This window comes from Mercenaria mercenaria, chromosome 2 (genome assembly GCF_021730395.1).
Source record: "Mercenaria mercenaria strain notata chromosome 2, MADL_Memer_1, whole genome shotgun sequence".
In the NCBI taxonomy this organism is placed as follows: domain Eukaryota; kingdom Metazoa; phylum Mollusca; class Bivalvia; order Venerida; family Veneridae; genus Mercenaria; species Mercenaria mercenaria.
Genome location: NC_069362.1, coordinates 37843816 through 37863055, shown reverse-complemented (window position 1 = coordinate 37863055; position 19240 = coordinate 37843816). Strand labels below are relative to the sequence as shown.

Here is a 19240-nt window from a genome sequence, read left to right as displayed (position 1 = left end):
TTGTTGTCTTTTTTTGCATTTTGAGTTTTACAGTTTTGTAATGTGTGCTTTTTGTACTTGTGTTTTAGGTGAATGTACAAATAATGCAAAGAAGTGTCGAGCGCGGTATGGCATGGAACAACAGAAAAATTGGTGCAAACCTTGTCGGTATGTAATTATTGCAATGTTGTCACTTGTTTTTAGTTTTTCACCTTAAAACGTAGATAAAACACACACCAAAAAACTTGTTTAGTGTAAAATATTTTCGCAAAATTGAGGGTGTGTTGATTTTGAATTTAATCGTTGATCAAATTATTCAAGATTAAGTCAAGACAATGAATTCACCTTTAATTTTTACGAACAAAATTGTAAAATAATCTAAATGCTTTCTTATCAACATTAACAAGAAGCTGTATTTTAACATGACATCTTAATTTTAAGACTAAAATTATTTTTCTATTTTAAACCATTTTTCTATTTCAAACCAAGAATAATTAGCGTCTCTGTCTGATCTGGTTTCTGCAGCCGGTTTGTTTCCTTAGAAACTTGAAGATTGTTCTGTCTGTAAATATTCAAAAGTAAAAAAAAAAGTCAGTAGCGTTTGTTATGTAAACTTAGAATTCAAAATGATAGACAGTGCTATAATAAGACATGGCTAGACAATACAGATCAGTTTTTGCTGGTTTGGACGTAAAGACATTGTCCTTTTAAGAATCGTGCAAACGGTGGAATGTAGGAATGTTAAAATCTCTTAATTATATTTGTTGATTTTCAGGAGTGAACAAACTAGTGATCAAATTGTAGATATAAAAATAGCTAAATCAGAAACTGAGGTACGCAATGCCGCATGATGATTGGTGGCTAATATTAGTAATGCTTATGTCTGCTGCTTTGTGCATTTTCATTGGCTGAGAATAGTAACATGCATGGCCTACTTTTAGGACAGTAAACAGAGAAATGTTTTTGTTTCGTAAGGGTTGAGAATTGTCCTTGATGTTTTTGTTTTGTTGCGTAAGGATAGTGTTTTGTAAGCACTTTTCGTCTCTGGAAAAATGAGCAGTTTGATGCATGGTGTCCTGGCATCAGCTGTAATTTTGTGTTGCATATCAAAAAAAATGATACTTCATATATCTTAATAGAAAAATTTACAACATCTTAGAAAACCCAGCCCTGAAAATGGTTGCTTATGTAATGCTTGGCTTTTTGTATATGTAATGTAGCATGTATTAATTGTACTTTATACATTTTGCTTTAGTATTTTTATATATGAGCTTTATATATATTTATTTCAAATAATAACCAGTGAAGTTTTAAAGCTTATTTTTTTCCGGCTTTTTAGGAGTGTGGTTTTTGAAGACCTGATTTGTTATAGCCGTTGTTATTCCTCCCACCTGTTATGTACAAGATAACTATTATATATTATTGAAGGTGGTTAGATTATTTTTTTTTTTTTTTCTCATAAAATAAGTTCCAGTTTTTGTGTTGTCTTTCACACAAAATCTTCTATAATGATCCATCAACAAATAGTTGTTTTATTTTGGGATTTCATATCTTGTATGTCCTTGTCTGATATAGCTGTATGGAACATACCACCAGATTATCGCCAAGTTTCCCCATGAACTGTTTCATACACCTCACCAGACTGTCACAGAGTTTCCCCAAAAGCTATAGAGTACACTTCACCAGACAGTCCCAGAGTTCCCCCGCCCCACCCCCACACACACAGTCTAACCCTATGTGTAGTATATATCAGCTGAACAAGTCCAACTGTAATGAGGTTGAATATGCATATTGTGAAAAATTTTAACTGTAGCAGCCCATTGATTGTAATATTTTTCCATTTATTTATGCTTTGATTTTACAATATAATGCTTGCACTAGTGCTAGTTGTGCTTTATGTAACACTAATAGTCATTAGAACTAAAGTAGCATTTCCAGATTATTGTAATTTCCCATTTTTACTTTCCTTTTTTATAACGACGGAAATACAGAGACATTACTACTGTCTAGATGTAACTGTTAGGACCGTAAATTTATACATTATTTCTTTTTCTTTATTTTATTCTAAGGAAGCAAAAATAGAAAGAAAGGGTGCAATTGTTTATAATATCAACTATCTAGGCAACTTAGTAAGACCATCCTAGTCTTCCATGTGAGGCTTATTTGTTTTCTATTGAATAGCGTTATTTAAAAAAAAAATTTGTCAGCCAGACGTTAGAAACAAAGAATTAAGTGCAGTTTTTATTATGATACAGTGTTCTGTTTAGAAGGTACTTTCATCAATTGTCATGCCTTTGCTGTAGGATTAACAGTTGCACACTAACAGACGGACGCCTGCACGTATCTGCTAGAAGCTAATTATGACATATATATCCAATTTCAGGCACAGTAGATGCTCGTATCTGCCGGCACATGTATAATTTTGCTTCATGTATATATTTGCTATAATTGTATATTAAACAGAATTTGTAACGTGCTTATAATATATTAATTACACAGTCCTGTAGAGTATAGATGTACTTGTTAAAGCATGCATGCTAATATTGAAAAGAAGCAAAATGAAAAATGAATTAGTTAGTGCTCAATTTTTATGCCAAGGTTTTGAAAAAGTTTAAAACCTACCATAGAATAGATGACTTCACAAAATTTATTAATATTGCAAAAATATTACTATACATAATTATAGAAACAAGAGTAATCACAGATTTACTCAGATTAGGGTACAGTTACATTAAAAGCAGTTCTCTATAATATTTGCATGCATGCCAGCTAGAGTTTCTTCAGATTTTTGTTGCTTTATACAGGCGTGTGTTTTTAGTATTTCTTATTTATTTAGGTATTTTTCTTACAGTTTAACATTATAAAGAGAGTACAAATAGATTCTATTTATGTTTAGGAAAATATAGAAATGAAATATGACTATTATAATTATGTGTTGCAAGATGCAATATTGTTTAAATTATTCTTGTAAAAGTTCTGCATTTTGTTCATTCTAACTAAGATATGCTGTTGGAGACTATGAAATAGATGAAAATCAGTACGCAATTACTAATTTTTACTCTTCAATTTCAGGAGGAAGAAGAAATGCATTAGGATTTATGATGAAGGAGGAGGTTCCGACGAGGATGATGGACACATGAGTGACAGTCAAGTGGGCGGAGACAGTATCCATGACAGTGATTCTATGCTTGGTAGTCCCGCCCACTCTTCAACAAGTGATGATCCGTTCTCAACCCCACACAAGTCACGGCTGCAAAATGTTGAATCACCTCTTGTACATGATTCAAGTCGTGACCTGTCTGACATGGATACAACCATAAAAGCTCATGATGATATTTTACCAGCTCACAAGTCGCCTTTCTCTATGTTTAAAATTTCTGACAATAATTTTCTGGGAGCAGACAGATATTTATCGCCTCGTTACAATTTTCCACCAGCATCATCACCAGTGTCGGCATCTTCAAAATCGTCAGGTTTGAATCGCTCATACAGCATTGAGTCGCTTGCCAAATCTTCCGTGAATTCTGATTGTAGAGAGACTGGTGATCATAACAGATCATTTGATTACGCTCTTTCACCATTATCAAGTCCTGGTGATTTCAGCCATCAGAATTCACCAAAATTTAGTATTTCTACATTTGCAGAAGATATCAATAAAAACTTGAGCCCAAAAAAGAAGCCAAGTGGGTTGAGCAACAGTTTTAGTATTTCCACATTGTCTGTATCGGCTGTCACACCATCGGGAGTACACTGTAGTTGACACAATATTTCATCGGTACTATAACTGCCAGACATCTTGATCATGTGATACGCGTGTCCTAAGTCTGTAGTCAGCAGACGACAAAAAATGTGCAACTAGTATAATCAGTCTGGACAGGAAAATGCTTGAACTGGAACCAGGCTGGGTATTCTTTTACATCATTTGTAGACCAGTCTACTTCAAAGTCCTCCTAGACCTTGATGTGTTGTTTCCATTCCTCATGGCATAATACAGGGATCTCAGACTTTTCACTCCAATGTTCTCAAAAACTTCATAAGTTGAGGATATTTATTTGGAATATCTTGCGATACAGGACTGAAACAGCGTCAAAAAAAACAACAGCACTACATTTAAACTATATTACGATTTTTCTTTAAAAGAAAATTCAAGAGGAGATAATGTTACATTACCAAAATTTAGCGACAGAAATGGTAGACAAGTGAACTCTACAATGTGGAGAATCTGAAAGACTTAATATGCCATTTCTGTTGGTTAAATTCAGTTGATAAAAGTGCGTTACAGAGAAAGTGACTCTGGTACGGCGTAGAATGTACACGTATCTCAAAATTGTCATGTTGGCAAACTGCCAAATCTCTACTGTGTTCAAAACAATCAAACCCTCATCTTTTCAGTGTCTGCGCAGAGTAATTCATACAATTTTTGTATGACTATTATTTCTACAAAGTTTATCTGCAGAATTACACCCAAGTTATATCATTATATAATGGCAGGTGTTTAGCGCTACAATAACTGTTATAGCCCACGTCTTTTAGTCTTGCAACAGATTTCTGTACGAATGAAAAATATGTTGAATTTATAGACATAATGCAAAAGTTTGTAGCATTTGTATTAAATACAAATGTGACATACATTCTTAATTTTCAAAGCTCATGTATGTTTGGGCTATTAATTGGTGCATATTTAAAATTTTTGTATTAACTTGCTACGTAGGTCCTAGATACATCTCTCACAATTTTCTTAATCATGCTTGTTGCTGATCTATATGATATCACTGCTTTTTTATAATTAATGAAGTAAGGTATAACTAGAAATTAATATTTAATCATTTTACGTTTTTTAGTTTGATAATTGGTTAATTAGAAAAAAATGACACAAACCACTGTTAAAGAATTAGGAGAATATTGTTGGTTAAGTTTCACTGTTTGCCAGCACTTTTTCCTATGCCAAAACTTAGGCATCATCTGTTGCTACACTCTAATAGATTTATCTGGTAAACTACTTTTACAAATGTCAGCTTTACTTATTGACCACGGTTTGCGAAATGTCATGACAAGATGTAATCTATGTGCCATTAATTTAATCACATGTAGGATATACGCATTTAAAAATGCACAAATCCTGCTCAATTATGTTGTTTTCTACAATTATAGATTGTACATATCGTTATTTTGCTGGAGATACACTAAACAACATCACTTCAAACATTTTCTTTCAACCAGTGCCTGTGGTTAATCTAGTGATATTTGTTGTTAAATCATTCATGTATCATGTTGTATAAAGATTCATAGTACATGTAATTTTCTGCGGCATTTAGTCGTCGACCATGCCCTAACTTGTATATCAGCTTGTATTTTTGTACTTGAAAAGCCTTAAATTCTATGACAATATCAGCTTGTATACATGCCAGATTCTAGAGTCAGTGTAACAATTGCACAATGTCGTTCCTGCTGGAGGTAAATGATTTTCAGAAGCTAAAGTAGAAATATTCATGTTTATTTGAAATAATTGAAAAACAGATTGAAATGGGTAATTAAAAAGAACTTGTTCTAAACAGTTACATGTGCGTATTTTTTTAAGTATGAATTGTATTTGGTGTAGATATATTTAGGGGCAGTTTATTGTAAGTTTAATTCAGTTGTTAAGTTTACTGACTGCATGATCTGAAACAAGTTTGAAACTGAAGTTAATGAACTGTTTATATCTAACTTATAATGTTCATGAATTTATGTTCAAATTCAGTTCATGAACTTGTGGTTAAATTGCTTGTTCAGGATGGTTGCATTTTTACATGGGAAGTTTCTGAGCTAAGAAGTACCAGCTAAACTATTTTCCCAGCAGATCAAATAGGGACGTTAAGAGCCAGAATGTGGTTTTAAAGTACGTATTTAAATAAAGAAGGCAGTTGCTACCTTCTGACTTTGATACCTCTAATTAATATGAACTATATGAGGGAATATTTGTACATGAACGACTGACCTTCCTGCTTTGAGGGATTGCTGATAAACTTTTTTTCAGGTTGCTGGTTTATGAACTAGCTTGTCCATGAACTATGTTGCTGTGAGGGACTTGCCCATGAACTTAAAGCATCATGTCCATGGCTGTGCTGCTTCATGAACTTACTTGCTTTTAGTGTCTTGTTCATGAATTAATTTACTTTGAAGAACTTGTTCATGAATTAATTTACTTTGAAGAGCTTGTTCATGAATTAATTTACTTTGAAGAACTTGTTCATGAATTAATTTACTTTGAAGTGCTTGTTCATGAATTAATTTACTTTGAAGAACTTGTTCATTAATTAATTTACTTTGAAGGGCTTGATCTTGAGCATGTTTAAAAAGGGCTAGATCATGAATTGCTAAACCTCTTGTTCATGAACTTGTTTATTTTGAGGGTAAGTTCATGAACTATAATTTTCAAGCTGATAATCTGTCTATTCATTCCATTTTCCTGACTTCAAGTCAAATTTTTGTTAGACTTCAAATTTACAAAATTCACTTGATCCTTCTTGGTATCCTGCAGATTTTTATACAGCTGTTTCTGTATCAACTGTTTCTGTATTTAAGTAAAAAAAATGTCTACTGTTTACAGTTTCAATTTTCTTTCATGAAGGCATATTTACAGTAAGGTCATTTCAATTTCAGAAGTTATTTTAAAAATATAAAATCGTCAAACTTCTTGGAAGTCATCTTGTCCCTTCATGCACAATTTTATGGAATTTGATTTAATTTTTAGTAGCGTTGGGACTATTAAGAAAGTTTTGAAGGAGCCAATTCAACATGAAGTACTAGGGGTTTGGTTATTATACATGAAGGTCAAGGTAGTCAGTTATTGTACATGAAGGTCAAGGTTTCTATTATTATACATGAAGGTCAAGGTAGTCAGTTTTTATACATGAAGGTCAAGGTAGTCAGTTATTGTACATGAAGGTCAAGGTAGTCAGTTATTGTACATGAAGGTCAAGGTTTCTATTATTATACATGAAGGTCAAGGTAGTCAGTTTTTATACATGAAGGTCAAGGTAGTCAGTTATTATACATGAAGGTCAAGGTAGTCAGTTATTATACGTGAAGGTCAAGGTAGTCAGTTATTATACGTGAAGGTCAAGGTAGTCAGTTATTATACGTGAAGGTCAAGGTAGTCAGTTTTTATACGTGAAGGTCAAGGTAGCCAGTTATTATACGTGAAGGTCAAGGTTTCTATTATTATACATGAAGGTCAAGGTAGTCAGTTATTATACATGAAGGTCAAGGTAGTCAGTTATTATACATGAAGCTCAAGGGGTCAATTATTATACATGAAGGTCAAGGGTGTCAGTTGTTATATATGAAGGTCAAGGGGGTCAGTTATTTCAAACAAAGGTCAATGGGGTCAAATATTATACATGAAGATCAAGTGGGGAGGGGGTGCAGTTATTATACACAAATGTCTTATAATGTCAGACATCAGCATAACCTGAAAAGGAACAAGTGAATTTTGTTTATGTTATTTCTAATAGACGTTATGAAATTTACAAAGTTTAGATCTTGTGTGTTTGTAATTTCCTTTCTCTCCCTCCCTCTCTCTGTGTCTAGCTGTTTTGTTATATAAATGCAATGTTTATATGTACTTCAGAAGAATTCTACCTCTAAATGACTTTTAAGTGTTTTGTTCAAAATTTCAGTTATATGGTCTAGTATGTGTAGATGTAGCTATCAAATTTAGCAGATGAATTTGTGTTTGAATGTTCTCAGAAATATTGAAAGATTTAATACTACTTTTAATGTTTTAAATTGTTTGTATATATTATATAATTTTCTTGCTTTTTACAATATTCTTTTTATGTGCTTTATAGAAGCATTTGAAGAGTATTTGTAGAAGTATTCGACAAAAAGTGGAGGAATAGAAATTTTCTTGGAATTCATTTACAATTAATTTTCTTAGAACATTCATACTAGTTAGAAGAAGTCCTAATTCTAGTCAGATATCTACTGCCAGTGTAGTTAGATGTAGTTACCTGCCCCTGCCACATTAGTAATTAGAGTTATGTCCCTTTTTATAAAATCTCTTCATAAATGTATCTTTAGTAAATGTGAAAAGTTTAACTGGTGTTTAATTGATGTATTGTGGGTTAAGTAAAATTTGAATTGTAAGTTTTTTAAATGTTACATATTCTTGGATTTTGTATTTCAAAAATGCATTTTCTGTTTCTCTCAAGGTATAATTTTTAAATAGAATGAAATAAAAGCAAGATTTAAAGCGATCGAATTAACAGATGGTTTTGATACACAAGAAATTATTAGAGTGGAATTAAAGAGATTTAAGAAAAGACAGCTGATGTCGGAACTAGCGGACTGTTAATAATTATTCTTAAAAAAAATGGCAGTTTATATTTTATTTAGAATATATTACCATTATTACCTTACAAAAACAAAATTTAGAAGAAGGTTTTTGCTTATGTAAAATACAAGTGGGTGTAATTTTTACCTGTTTTGTATTAATGGAGACATTATTAAATTGTTCTGTATGTTTAACTTTTTTTTTCTTGAAAATGGGTACATCTTACTTTGTTTACATAAATGAAGTTGTGTGACATTTCAAGGTCAGAAAGATCTATGCCACATTACAGACATTCTGTTTGATCCAGCTTTTCCATAACAAGAATATTCCTTGATTTAGCATTTGATGTAAGACTGTATCATCATTATACATCAGTAGTAAACAGTTCAGAGGGTGCTATTAGGAACTTCTATAATTTTCAAAATATCGCGATTGGTGGTAGATGTGAAAATATTGCCAAAAATTATTTCTATTTTTTTTTTTTTTTTTTTTTTTTTTTTTTGGTAAAGGTAAATTTTATTTGGGAAACATATTTTATTTGTGAAACATTTAACATAAGCTCTGTAGAGCTTTTGAACGATGCTATTTTAAGAACAGTTAAAACTAATTATAGCTTTACCCCAGCATGCTGGTACACATTTACAGCTGGGTCAGCTTAGGCAATAGTGATAAAGTGCCTTGCCCAAGGACACACCGCAGTGGGAGAAGCCAGGAATCGAAACCTGGGCCTTCTCCATAGGTGGGGGTGCAATTGATGTTGAATTTGTATCTGGATGTAGAAAAATTTAGCAGAAATTCAAAAAAATACCTTGGTGTGGTAAAGATGGATCAAGTAGTGAATACATGTAGCTGTTTTTAGGATTCTGTTTAGTAAATGAAATGGATGTTGAACATGCTTTGTTGAAATGTATTGGATGAACCAATCAAAATTTGTATCATATACTTTATTTTGTGATGATTATATAATTTGTTAAGAGAGGAAAGCGCAGCAATTTCTTCTGCATTGAATCCCGTATATGAAATCAAAATATTTCTTACATTAAGATTATGAACTGGTTAATTGTAGAAAGGTTGAAGTTAATTTATACAGTCTGTACTACATTTGTCAGTGATGGACTTCACTGCGGAAAATCACATGATCAAAATAATCTCTGTACCAAAGTAAATTTATGGTTTAGAGATTGTATTGATCATGTGATTCCCCACAGTGAACTTATTTTCTTTAAATTACTGGGTTTATTTATTTAAATGGTTGTGATGTTTTAGTGCTTTTCTATTATTATGCATGTATATTTAAGGCTTGTTAATATGTTGGGTCCCTGTATGTTCTCCCCCCCTCCCTCCCCCCCACTCTCCCCGACACTTAATCTCCTGTCCCCATAATTCTTACTTATATTAATTTTCCAAGACACAAGCGGCTTACATATATTTATGAATTTTATAAACTTGATGATATTTTTCAGTGTGGTAAGCACATTTATCATACTTTGTTAAGTAGACGCAGAATCCAGTTAGTTGCTCATGTCATAAAGACTTTAAGAAAATTTTCGATTGACTACGTCTTATTCTCTGTCAAGTTTTTAGGTGAATTTTTATGCACGGATAGGCCCAGTTATTGTTGCCAATTTCACAAGATAAGATCTGGTACATTTATTCCTTTTACACTGTTAATGCTATATGTATTCATTTGCAACATTTTAATTTTTTACTCTGCCAACATACAGAAATTCTAAAATGAAAGTTGCATTTTAAATCTACTGTTAAACAGTAAATGATGTATTTAAGTTTGAAAGATAAAGTGAAGAAATCTAAAGATGATTTAAGAGCTTTCTACTTCCGAGGATGGACAGTGTAACCAGCGAATTTCTGCCCAGAGAAATAAAAACAAAGATTAGACAATAAAAAAAAATTCTACAAATTGGGTCAAACCTGAAAGAAAAATTAATTTATTGGACACTTTACAGAAGATGAGGTTATTTAAGTTGTCAAATTTTCCATGGTAATAACAGAACAATTTTTAATGGTGACAGTCTGTTCATCAGAGTATAGACTGGTTACTGGTACAAGAGAATTCCATCTAAAGATTATTCCTATTTTATATTGTTAGAAAACAAAAAAAAATGCTCGTCATAATTCAGAACAGTAACAGTTTAAAAAACTTGTGTCTGGGTGTGATAGCTGGCCAATTATTTCTGTAATGAGGCTCGGCCATGTTTCTGTACTATGTATACATTGTGGTGTAAACTATTGGGGTGTACATTTTGTTACTTTTTACACTTTCTGCTATATAGTTGAGGTCTAATTAATTTCACTCTCAAAGTTTTACCCCACATTTCATTTTTTATTAAGTCTACAAATGAACAAACCATTTTATGTAAAGTTTTATAAAATGTATAAACTGCTGCAGATAAAATGGCACTAAAAATGACAATAAGTCTTGTAATAAAACTAATAATATTAATTTCAAGCAAACAAAAACTGAAAACACAACATGGAATATGTGGTCAGTTTATATAGATTGATACGTAGCCTATGTGATTTTTTTGATACTTTTGTTAGAACATGAAATATGACATTTTTTCCTGAAAAATGTTTGCATGCACATGTGATAGCTCTAAAGGTTGCTTCAGGAAAAGTAGTTCATGCACACAATAGCTTTTGTACAATGCTATATAAAAGTAAGGCTAATATTTGTGCACTGGCCTACAGGTTATGTGTTTATATATTCAGTGTCTCATCTGCTCCAAAGTAGACCTGTGAAAATAATATACAACCTAATGATTTCTGTTAAAAAATTAATTAAGCCTTTATTTCCAGGAAGAATAAAGATTTTTTTTGACATTTAATTGGTGCCATTTTATGTTCAGAGGGTTCATACATAATTTTTATGTGAAATGTTACTATTACTTATTTGAGTTTTGAAACTTTGTATGAAGTTTCTTGTATTGTCTGATAGACATTGTTTCAGTTTAAAGCATACATGTTCATCGGTGTAGTTTGAAAGCTTCAGGCATTCATATTATCATTTTCTACTCATTGACAAATTTTGACTGTGTATTTTTTATGTTAATGAATTGTTTCAATAATAAATTTACATTGATTTAACTGTTTCATTTTTATTTCCTGAAAAACAGCATCAGCAGAACACCTGAACAGAAAACCCATCTACTGTCATTCATGCATCATATGTGTGTCGGTGGTTTTACCCAGCTACCCGCTCATGATAAAATAATGCGCACCTGAGGTCTTCTTTCTCTACCAGCAAAGCTGGAAAGTCACCATATGACGTTAGTTGTGTTGGTGCGACATTTAACCAAACCAAAAAGTTCTATTGAAAGGAGGACATCAAGAAAACATTGTTGGCTGCCAGATCTAAAACTATTAAAATACATTCCACATTGTTGGATATGAAATTCTGTTTGAATTTGAAATAATAGCTGTGTGGTTACTTTTACTTTTATTGCTATCAGCAAAGTCAGAAGCCCAACATTCTTTGGGTGGCTTAACCCTTAGCCTGCTGCAGGCGAATTTAACAGCCTCTGCAAACAGCTTGGAACCAGATCAGACGCCGATTTAATCGGCGTCTGATCAGGTTCCAAGCTGTTTGCTACTCTGACAATATTTCTTCCAATTTTGGAGCAAATTGAATGAACTTAACAATTTTAGCAGACGACATTTCCAGCAGATGACAATTTACCTAGCATGCTAAAGGTTAAAATTAATAAAGCTGTCAAATCCTGGTGAAAGAAGAAAATTTAGTCAAATCCTGGTGAAAGAAGAAAATTGAGTCAAATCCTGGTGAAAGAGGAAAATTTAGTCCAATCCTGGTGAAAGAAGAAAATTTAGTCAAATCCTGGTGAAAGAAGAAAATTTAGTCAAATCCTGGTGAAAGAAGAAAATTTAGTCCAATCCTGGTGAAAGAAGAAAATTTAGTCCAATCCTGGTGAAAGAAGAAAATTTAGTCAAATCCTGGTGAAAGAGGAAAATTTAGTCCAATCCTGGTGAAAGAAGAAAATTTAGTCCAATCCTGGTGAAAGAAGAAAATTTAGTCAAATCGCACTCTACATAACATCTTCATAGTCTGCAGCTAGTTTTAAACATTGAGGGATACATTCAGTATAACTCGCCATTCCCAAAAATATCTGAATATTTACTATCCAAATCATGAAATGTATCTCGTGCATGAAACTACACAACAATTGGTTTAATTCCATTCTATTGAATGTACTTTAAATCATGAACATTTCTTTGGTCAAAACTCATTGATTCCTTGTACTTATGAGGTCATATGTAATTCATGCATTCTAATAGGAAATGCATAATGAAAAATATGCTCTACTAATGGCAGAGTCCATCCGTTCATTTGTTCATCCAAAATTCATGTCTGATGTGTAAGACTTGGCAAAAATTATCAGTATGACATCATGATGTGTGGCAGGCAAAAATCATGAATCTACATGTCTTAATTTTTAGCTCACCTGAGCAATGCTTTGGTACGTTATTGTGATCTCACTGTCTGTCAACTTTTAGCTTGTGTATACAATAGAAGCTGAATTTTTCAATTGATCTTCATGAAATTTGGTCAGAATGATTCCCTTGATAAAATCTAGGCCAAGTTCGAAAATGGGTCATCTGTTTTCAAAAACTAGGTCACTAGGTCAAATCAAAGAAAAATCTTGTGTATGCAATAGGGACTGCATTTTACACTGGATCTTCATGAAATTTGATCAGAATATTTTTCTGGATGAAATCTAGGTCAAGTTCGAATATGGGTCATCTGGGGTCAAACACTAGGTCACCTGGTCAAATCAAAGAAAAACCTTGTGTATGCAATAAGGGCTGCATTTTACACTGGATATTCATAAGATTTAGTCAGAATGGTTGCCTTGATGAAATCTAGGTAAAGTTAGAATATGGGTAATCTGGGGTCAAAAACTAGGTCACTAGGTCAGATCAAAGAAAAACCTTTCATATGCGTCGGAGGCTGTATCAAATTTGGTCAGAATGATTACCTGGATGAAAACTAGGTCAAATTCAAATATTAGTAATCTGGTGTCAACTAAGTTGCTAGGTCAAATCAAAGAAAAATCTTGTGTATGCAATAGGGACTGCATTTTACACTGGATCTTCATGAAATTTGATCAGAATGTTTGTTTTGATGTAATCTAGGCCGTGTTAAGATATGGGTCATCTGGGGTCAAGAACTAGGTCACCCAGTAAAATCGGAATTCAATAGGGGCTATATTTTAGACAGAATGTTCATGAACTTTAATGAAAATGTTTCCTTTGATGAAATTTAGGTCAAATTCAAATATGGGTCATGTTGCATCAAAAACTAGGTCACCTGATCAAATCAGAGAATAACCTTGTGTAAGCAATAGGGGCTGCATTTTTCAGTGGATCTTCATGAAATTTGATCAGAATGCTTGTCTTGATGAAAGCTAGGTGGAGTTCAAATATGGGTCATGTTTGGTCAGAAACTAGGTCACCTAGTCAAATAAAAGAAAAATCTTGCCTGTGCAAGAGGGGTCGCATTTTAAGCAGGATATTCATTAAAAATTTATCAAGCTGTTTTCAGGTGAGTGTCCTAGGACCATTTGGTCCTCTTGTTAGTTCACCTGAGTACGAAGTGCTTGTAGTGAGCTACAGTAACTGTGGTCACGCTATGTGCGTCATGAAGTGCTCATGGTAAGCTATTGTGGTTGTATGTCTGGCTGTTCATCCTTGGTCAACAATTTCTTTAAACAGTATCTCCTCCAAAACCACTGAATGAATTTTGATTTACTTGTCCTGTGTTCTCCACCAAAATTGTTCGAACAGTTCTGTTGACTGCCAGAGTAAAAAATAGAAAAAATTTCAAACAACATCTACTGCTGGTCTAATTTTGAAATAATTTCATACGAATGGTCCTTATGTAAACCTCTACCAACATTGTTCAAATTATTCTGATCCATCAAATAACACAGCTGCCAGGGGACGTGGTCAATTTTTAATCCCCCGCCACGAATGGTGGGGGGTTATAGGAATGGTCTCTGTCCGTCCTTCCGTCTGTCTGTAATACTTTCGTGTCCGCTCCATATCTCCTAAACCCCTTGAAGGATTTTCATGAAACTTGGGTCAAATGATCACCACATCAAGACGATGTGCAGAACCCATGAGTCAGCCTTGTCGGCTCAAGGTCAAGGTCACAACTCAAGGTCAAAGGTTTGAGCCTTCCATTTTGTGTCCGCTCTGTATCTCCTAAATCCCTTGAAGGAATTTTATAAAACTTGGGTCAAATGATCACCTGATCAAGACGATGTGCAGAACCCATGAGTCAGCCACGCCAGCTCAAGGTCAAGGTCACAATTTAGGGTGAAAGGTTTGAGCCTTCCATTTTGTGTCCGCTCTATATCTCCTAAACCCCTTGAAGGATGATCATGAAACTTGGGTCAAATGATCACCTCATCAAGACAATGTGCAGAACCCATGAGTCAGCCATGCCAGTTCAAGGTCAAGGTCACAACTCAAGGTCAAAGGTTTTAGCCTTCCATTTTGTGTCCGCTCTGTATCTCCTAAGCCCCTTTAAGGAATTTTATAAAACTTGGGTCAAATGATCACCTCATCAAAACGATGTGCAGAACTTATGAGTCAGCCATGCTGGCTCAAGGTCAAGGTCACAACTTGGTGTCAAAGGTTTGAGCCTTCCATTTTGTGTCCACTCTGTATCTTGTAAACCCCTTGAAGGATTTTCATCAAACTTGGGTCAGATGATCACCTCATCAAGAACTCATGAGTCAGCCATGCCAACTCAAGGTCAAAGGTTTGAGCTCTGTATCTCCTAAACCCCTTGAAGGATTTTCATGAAACTTTGGTCAAATGATCACCTCATCAAGACATTGTGCAGAGTTCATGAGTCAGCCATGTCAGTTCAAGGTCAAGGTCACAGCTAAAGGTCAAAGGTTTACCCTTTCACTATCCATAGCAGTGGCGGGGAATTTAGCTGTCTTTCAGACTGTCTTGTCCCTATATGTATAAAAGTGGAAATTTAAAAATCTTCTTGTGAAACTACTGGCCTGATTTTAAAATAATTGTACACAAAAAGGTCCTTGTGTGAATGTTCAAATTATTCCGATTCTTTAAAAACATCGCCGCCAGAAGGGGCAGTCACTTTTCCCTACTTGGATATAGTGGAAACTAAAAACATCTTGTGTGAAACTGCTTGCCTGACTTTTGAATAATCTCACACAAATTTTCCTTCTGTGATCTTCTACAAAGATTGTTCAAATTATTTTGATTTGTCATAAAACATGGCCCCATGCATTCACACCGTTATGTCCTACATGTTTCCCAAACAAAAATGTTACGATGGACAGGCAGACAAACCTGAAGACAAAAATATGACTATTGACAGGCAGACATACCTATGTCTTCAGTACCTTAATGCACAATCAAGTAAAAATTGAATCCAGAAATCTGCAGAGGTGTAATTTATTTTGAATTTTCTTGGAAACAACAAACCAATAAAACATTTTAAATAGCTACTTAACAACTTTAATTTGTCTAATTGACACAGAAAATGAATAAAAATCACAAATTTATACTTCAGACTTTCTTTGAAATACGCTATCACTGTGCCCAAAACGGCTGCTGTTTCATAAAATTTATATTTAATTTTGCAGTATCATTTTTGTTTCAAGTCTGACTCTTGAAATTGTCAGTTTAAATATTTCATTCTGCTTTTCCCAAATAGACATGTAGTCAATAATGGATATTCCTCTCTAAGAACTGTAAAATCAGTTATATTAATTTTGTGGTTTTGACCAGAACACAGCAAGTTCATGAGGTTATGAATTCATTGACTTTAGCTTTTGAACCAAAAATAAATGTACAGGAGCTAACAGACATACAGTTACCTACCCCTTACCACTGGGTTATGGTTTTGCCTGTGGTTGTATTCTTCAAGAGGAAACCATCCAACCTGCTTATATGTTAATGATTCTAGCCACGTGTCCACTGTCCAAATAATTTCCACAGGAGCATTACAAGCCTACGGCCTTCGCGATATATTCTTACGCATAAGAACTGAAAACAGGGGTTATTCTATGATAAACCACACTTGGGAACTTTTTATTTCTAAAGTAATCACACAGCAACACATACAGCCAAACTTGTATTAACCCTTACCCACCTGCACATGCGTGCATTCTGATCATGATCTGCACTGTTCGCCATTCAGTCAGTACATTTTTGGTAAGCACTAATGGTACTCAGTACTACTGTCCAAATTGAAAGATTGACAAGTTTATTATAGAAATTTAGCATGGTATGGGTTAAGCAGTCAGTCTAGGGAGTGACACTCTGGCTGCCCGAGACAAGTCCAAGTGTACAATGCTGGCTGCCCGAGACAAGTCCAAGTGTATAATTCCGAAATGAAAATCTACAAAGGGAAGTTACCAAACAGCTCAAAAAAAAAAAAAAAAAAAAAAAAAATACAAGAACAAAATGTATTTGTGTACTTTTATTTTTTATATTAACAGACTATGAATTTACTGTTAAACTGGTGGGTGATCTTTCTCGGAGCAAATTCGGACAACATGATTTTACAATTGTATAACAATTATAGGCCTTGTCACTGATGTTTATTCCATAACAATAAGTAAACCAACCATACAACATAAAACAAAAACTTAAACTGCAGTTTTCAAATTAATAGTCAAATCCCCTAGAGGCTACACAGATTACATAATTATTCAAATTCTTTTAAAAAAATATAGATTTTATTGATGAAAAACATATACAATAATTGTAAATTTAATGTAAACCCTGTTCTCAAAAAATTCTTTAAATTACTGAGATATTTCTTACTTTACTATCATAGTTGGTAACAGAATCTGCGAAACTTTGAACTACTATAGATATCAACAGTGGTCATTCAATGACTATCTGATACAGTGTAAAATAAGTGCCACAGCAGTTTTTTGTGGGTTTTTTTTCACAACAAAATGCAATTTAAAGTCAAGCGAGATTGACACTCTGCCAGTGACAGTGATTGATTAATTCATACATTTATTTTTTCTTCTTCTAATATATAAACTATTCACATACTTCATTAAACTGCTTAAATACATTTAGTGTACTACTAGAATCTGGCAATCAAACAAGAAGCTTAAATCAGAAATATGCATGTACATAATTTATGAATACATTTCACATAGCATTTTTCTTTAAACAGTAGAGATTAATTTAAAAACAATAATAGCCAATTTTGCACCATAAAAGCTGGCTTAACTGGTAACCTTGACAACAAATACAAGAAAATGTGCAATATATGTCTACTGAATAACATTGTAAAGAAAACTTCATAATGAACTTCAACAAAAACGAAGTGCAACAATATTTCTTTGTTGAATACTCGGAAAATTCTACAAATTCTGTCTGCAAAGAAAACTAGCATTCTGTTTTGATCCTTGGCTTCTTACCATCAAATAGATACAGTTAAAAAACATCAAAAAAATATTTGGCTAAAAACAAAGATAATGTGTTTTCCAAACCTAAATTTGTATTACAAAAGACAGTCTATGTTCACACTGCAAAGTGGCGCAACAGCGCAAGACAAACTTTTACAGTGGAAATTTGGTAACATTAATACAAATTACAGATTTCATCATGAATTTTTAGGCTACTAAACATGCATCCTAACCTGCCCTACATTTATATCACTAACAAACTGATAAGCAATAACTTTGTTCCCTTAAAGCACATTCAAATATTTAAATATGGAAGACAAAATCAACAAAAATTTACAATAGAAAAGCATCAAAATGTTACAGAGATACCTTGTTATCCTAAATGTACAAAAATCATTATTAAATTGAGCAAATGAACCGATGAATAAAAATCAACAAGTTACTTGCTACCCGAATCACAGAATTGCAAACTTATAAACTGATTATTTGGTACAGGAGAAAAATGACAAAAATTAATGTCACCTAAAACAAAAGGCAGAGAAGCACACAAACAGTTTACATTTGATTACTAGTTTATTCCTGGTAGTTACTGAACTATCGTAACACAGACATCCTCTAAGGCAAGAACACGTTTATGAAGATTTTGCAAGAATAATGTTTTTTCTTGCTTATAAAATGTAAGTTTTCATCCTGAAATTCATCATTTTTTATTTTTTGACATTTCTTACCATTACAGTGTGTAGACTGTCATCAAAAATCACGGACTACATGTAGAATATTTTCACTGATACCTTTACCAGTTAATGTAATTATCGAGGCCTATATGATAATTTTGTGTTCTATAGTGTCTATATTATATATCATATACGTATGGATTTGTAAGTAGCTGCGTATGAAATCACTTGTAGATGGTACGTCTCACAGGGACGATTGAGCCTGTTCACTATCTAGAGCTGATGCTGGAATGTAGTGCCATTTGTCAACTGAAACAACAAGGTCAATTTTAGATACTATTCTTTCTTCAACGTAAATAAAGGTCATTTTTTTCTTACTACTTCACAAGGCAATTTTTCCACTTATTTAACTTTCCATTACCATTTAAACTTTAACCTACCGGTGGCAAGCAATTCTGTCATTGTGACCAGTGCAGACAGACAGAAGTGCAGACTGATCATACTCTGCGCAGTTCGCTATTCAGTCAGTAAATTTGTAGTGAACACCCTCTTTGAATAATTAATGGACCGGTACATTTTTGCAATTTAGCAGGGTAAAGGTTCAAGATCAAAAGCTGAGTCAATTGCTAACATAGCTACTTCAAGTCAGTGCAAGGGATACAACTCCTACATGCTTACCAAAAATATACTGGCTAAATGGCCAACAATGCAGATCAGAATGCACAGATGTGCAGGCTGATCATCATCTACACTGGTCACAAAGGCAGACTCAGTCTTGTCCAGCATGATAAGGGTAAGAGATCAGAAGCAAGAAACAATGT

The 19240-nt window shown here is 33.5% G+C and overlaps 2 protein-coding genes across 14 annotated transcripts in view; one reads left to right on the top strand and one right to left on the bottom strand.

Moving 5' to 3' along the window:
* Nucleotides 1-11401, top strand: part of LOC123563751 (protein pangolin, isoforms A/H/I/S-like) — a 97789-nt gene extending 86388 nt beyond the window's left edge. For 8 of the 13 annotated variants that reach the window (XM_045356747.2, XM_045356748.2, XM_045356743.2 and 5 more), the window contains 2 exons: nucleotides 69-147; nucleotides 3052-11401. In XM_045356747.2, the coding sequence (XP_045212682.2) occupies nucleotides 69-147; nucleotides 3052-3739 (767 nt within the window). In that variant the 3' untranslated portion in view covers nucleotides 3740-11401. Of the gene's footprint in view, nucleotides 1-68; nucleotides 148-754; nucleotides 813-3051 lie in introns of all 13 variants that reach the window. The other 5 variants (XM_045356755.2, XM_045356752.2, XM_045356754.2 and 2 more) reach the window with 1 other exon arrangement.
* Nucleotides 11402-16781: 5380 nt separating this feature from the next.
* LOC123563750 (uncharacterized) overlaps nucleotides 16782-19240 on the bottom strand; it is a 50328-nt gene continuing 47869 nt past the window's right edge. Inside the window, exon 12 of the mRNA XM_045356742.2 lies at nucleotides 16782-18728. Coding sequence (XP_045212677.2) covers nucleotides 18664-18728 — 65 coding nt within the window. The 3' untranslated portion in view covers nucleotides 16782-18663. The remainder of the gene's footprint in view (nucleotides 18729-19240) is intronic.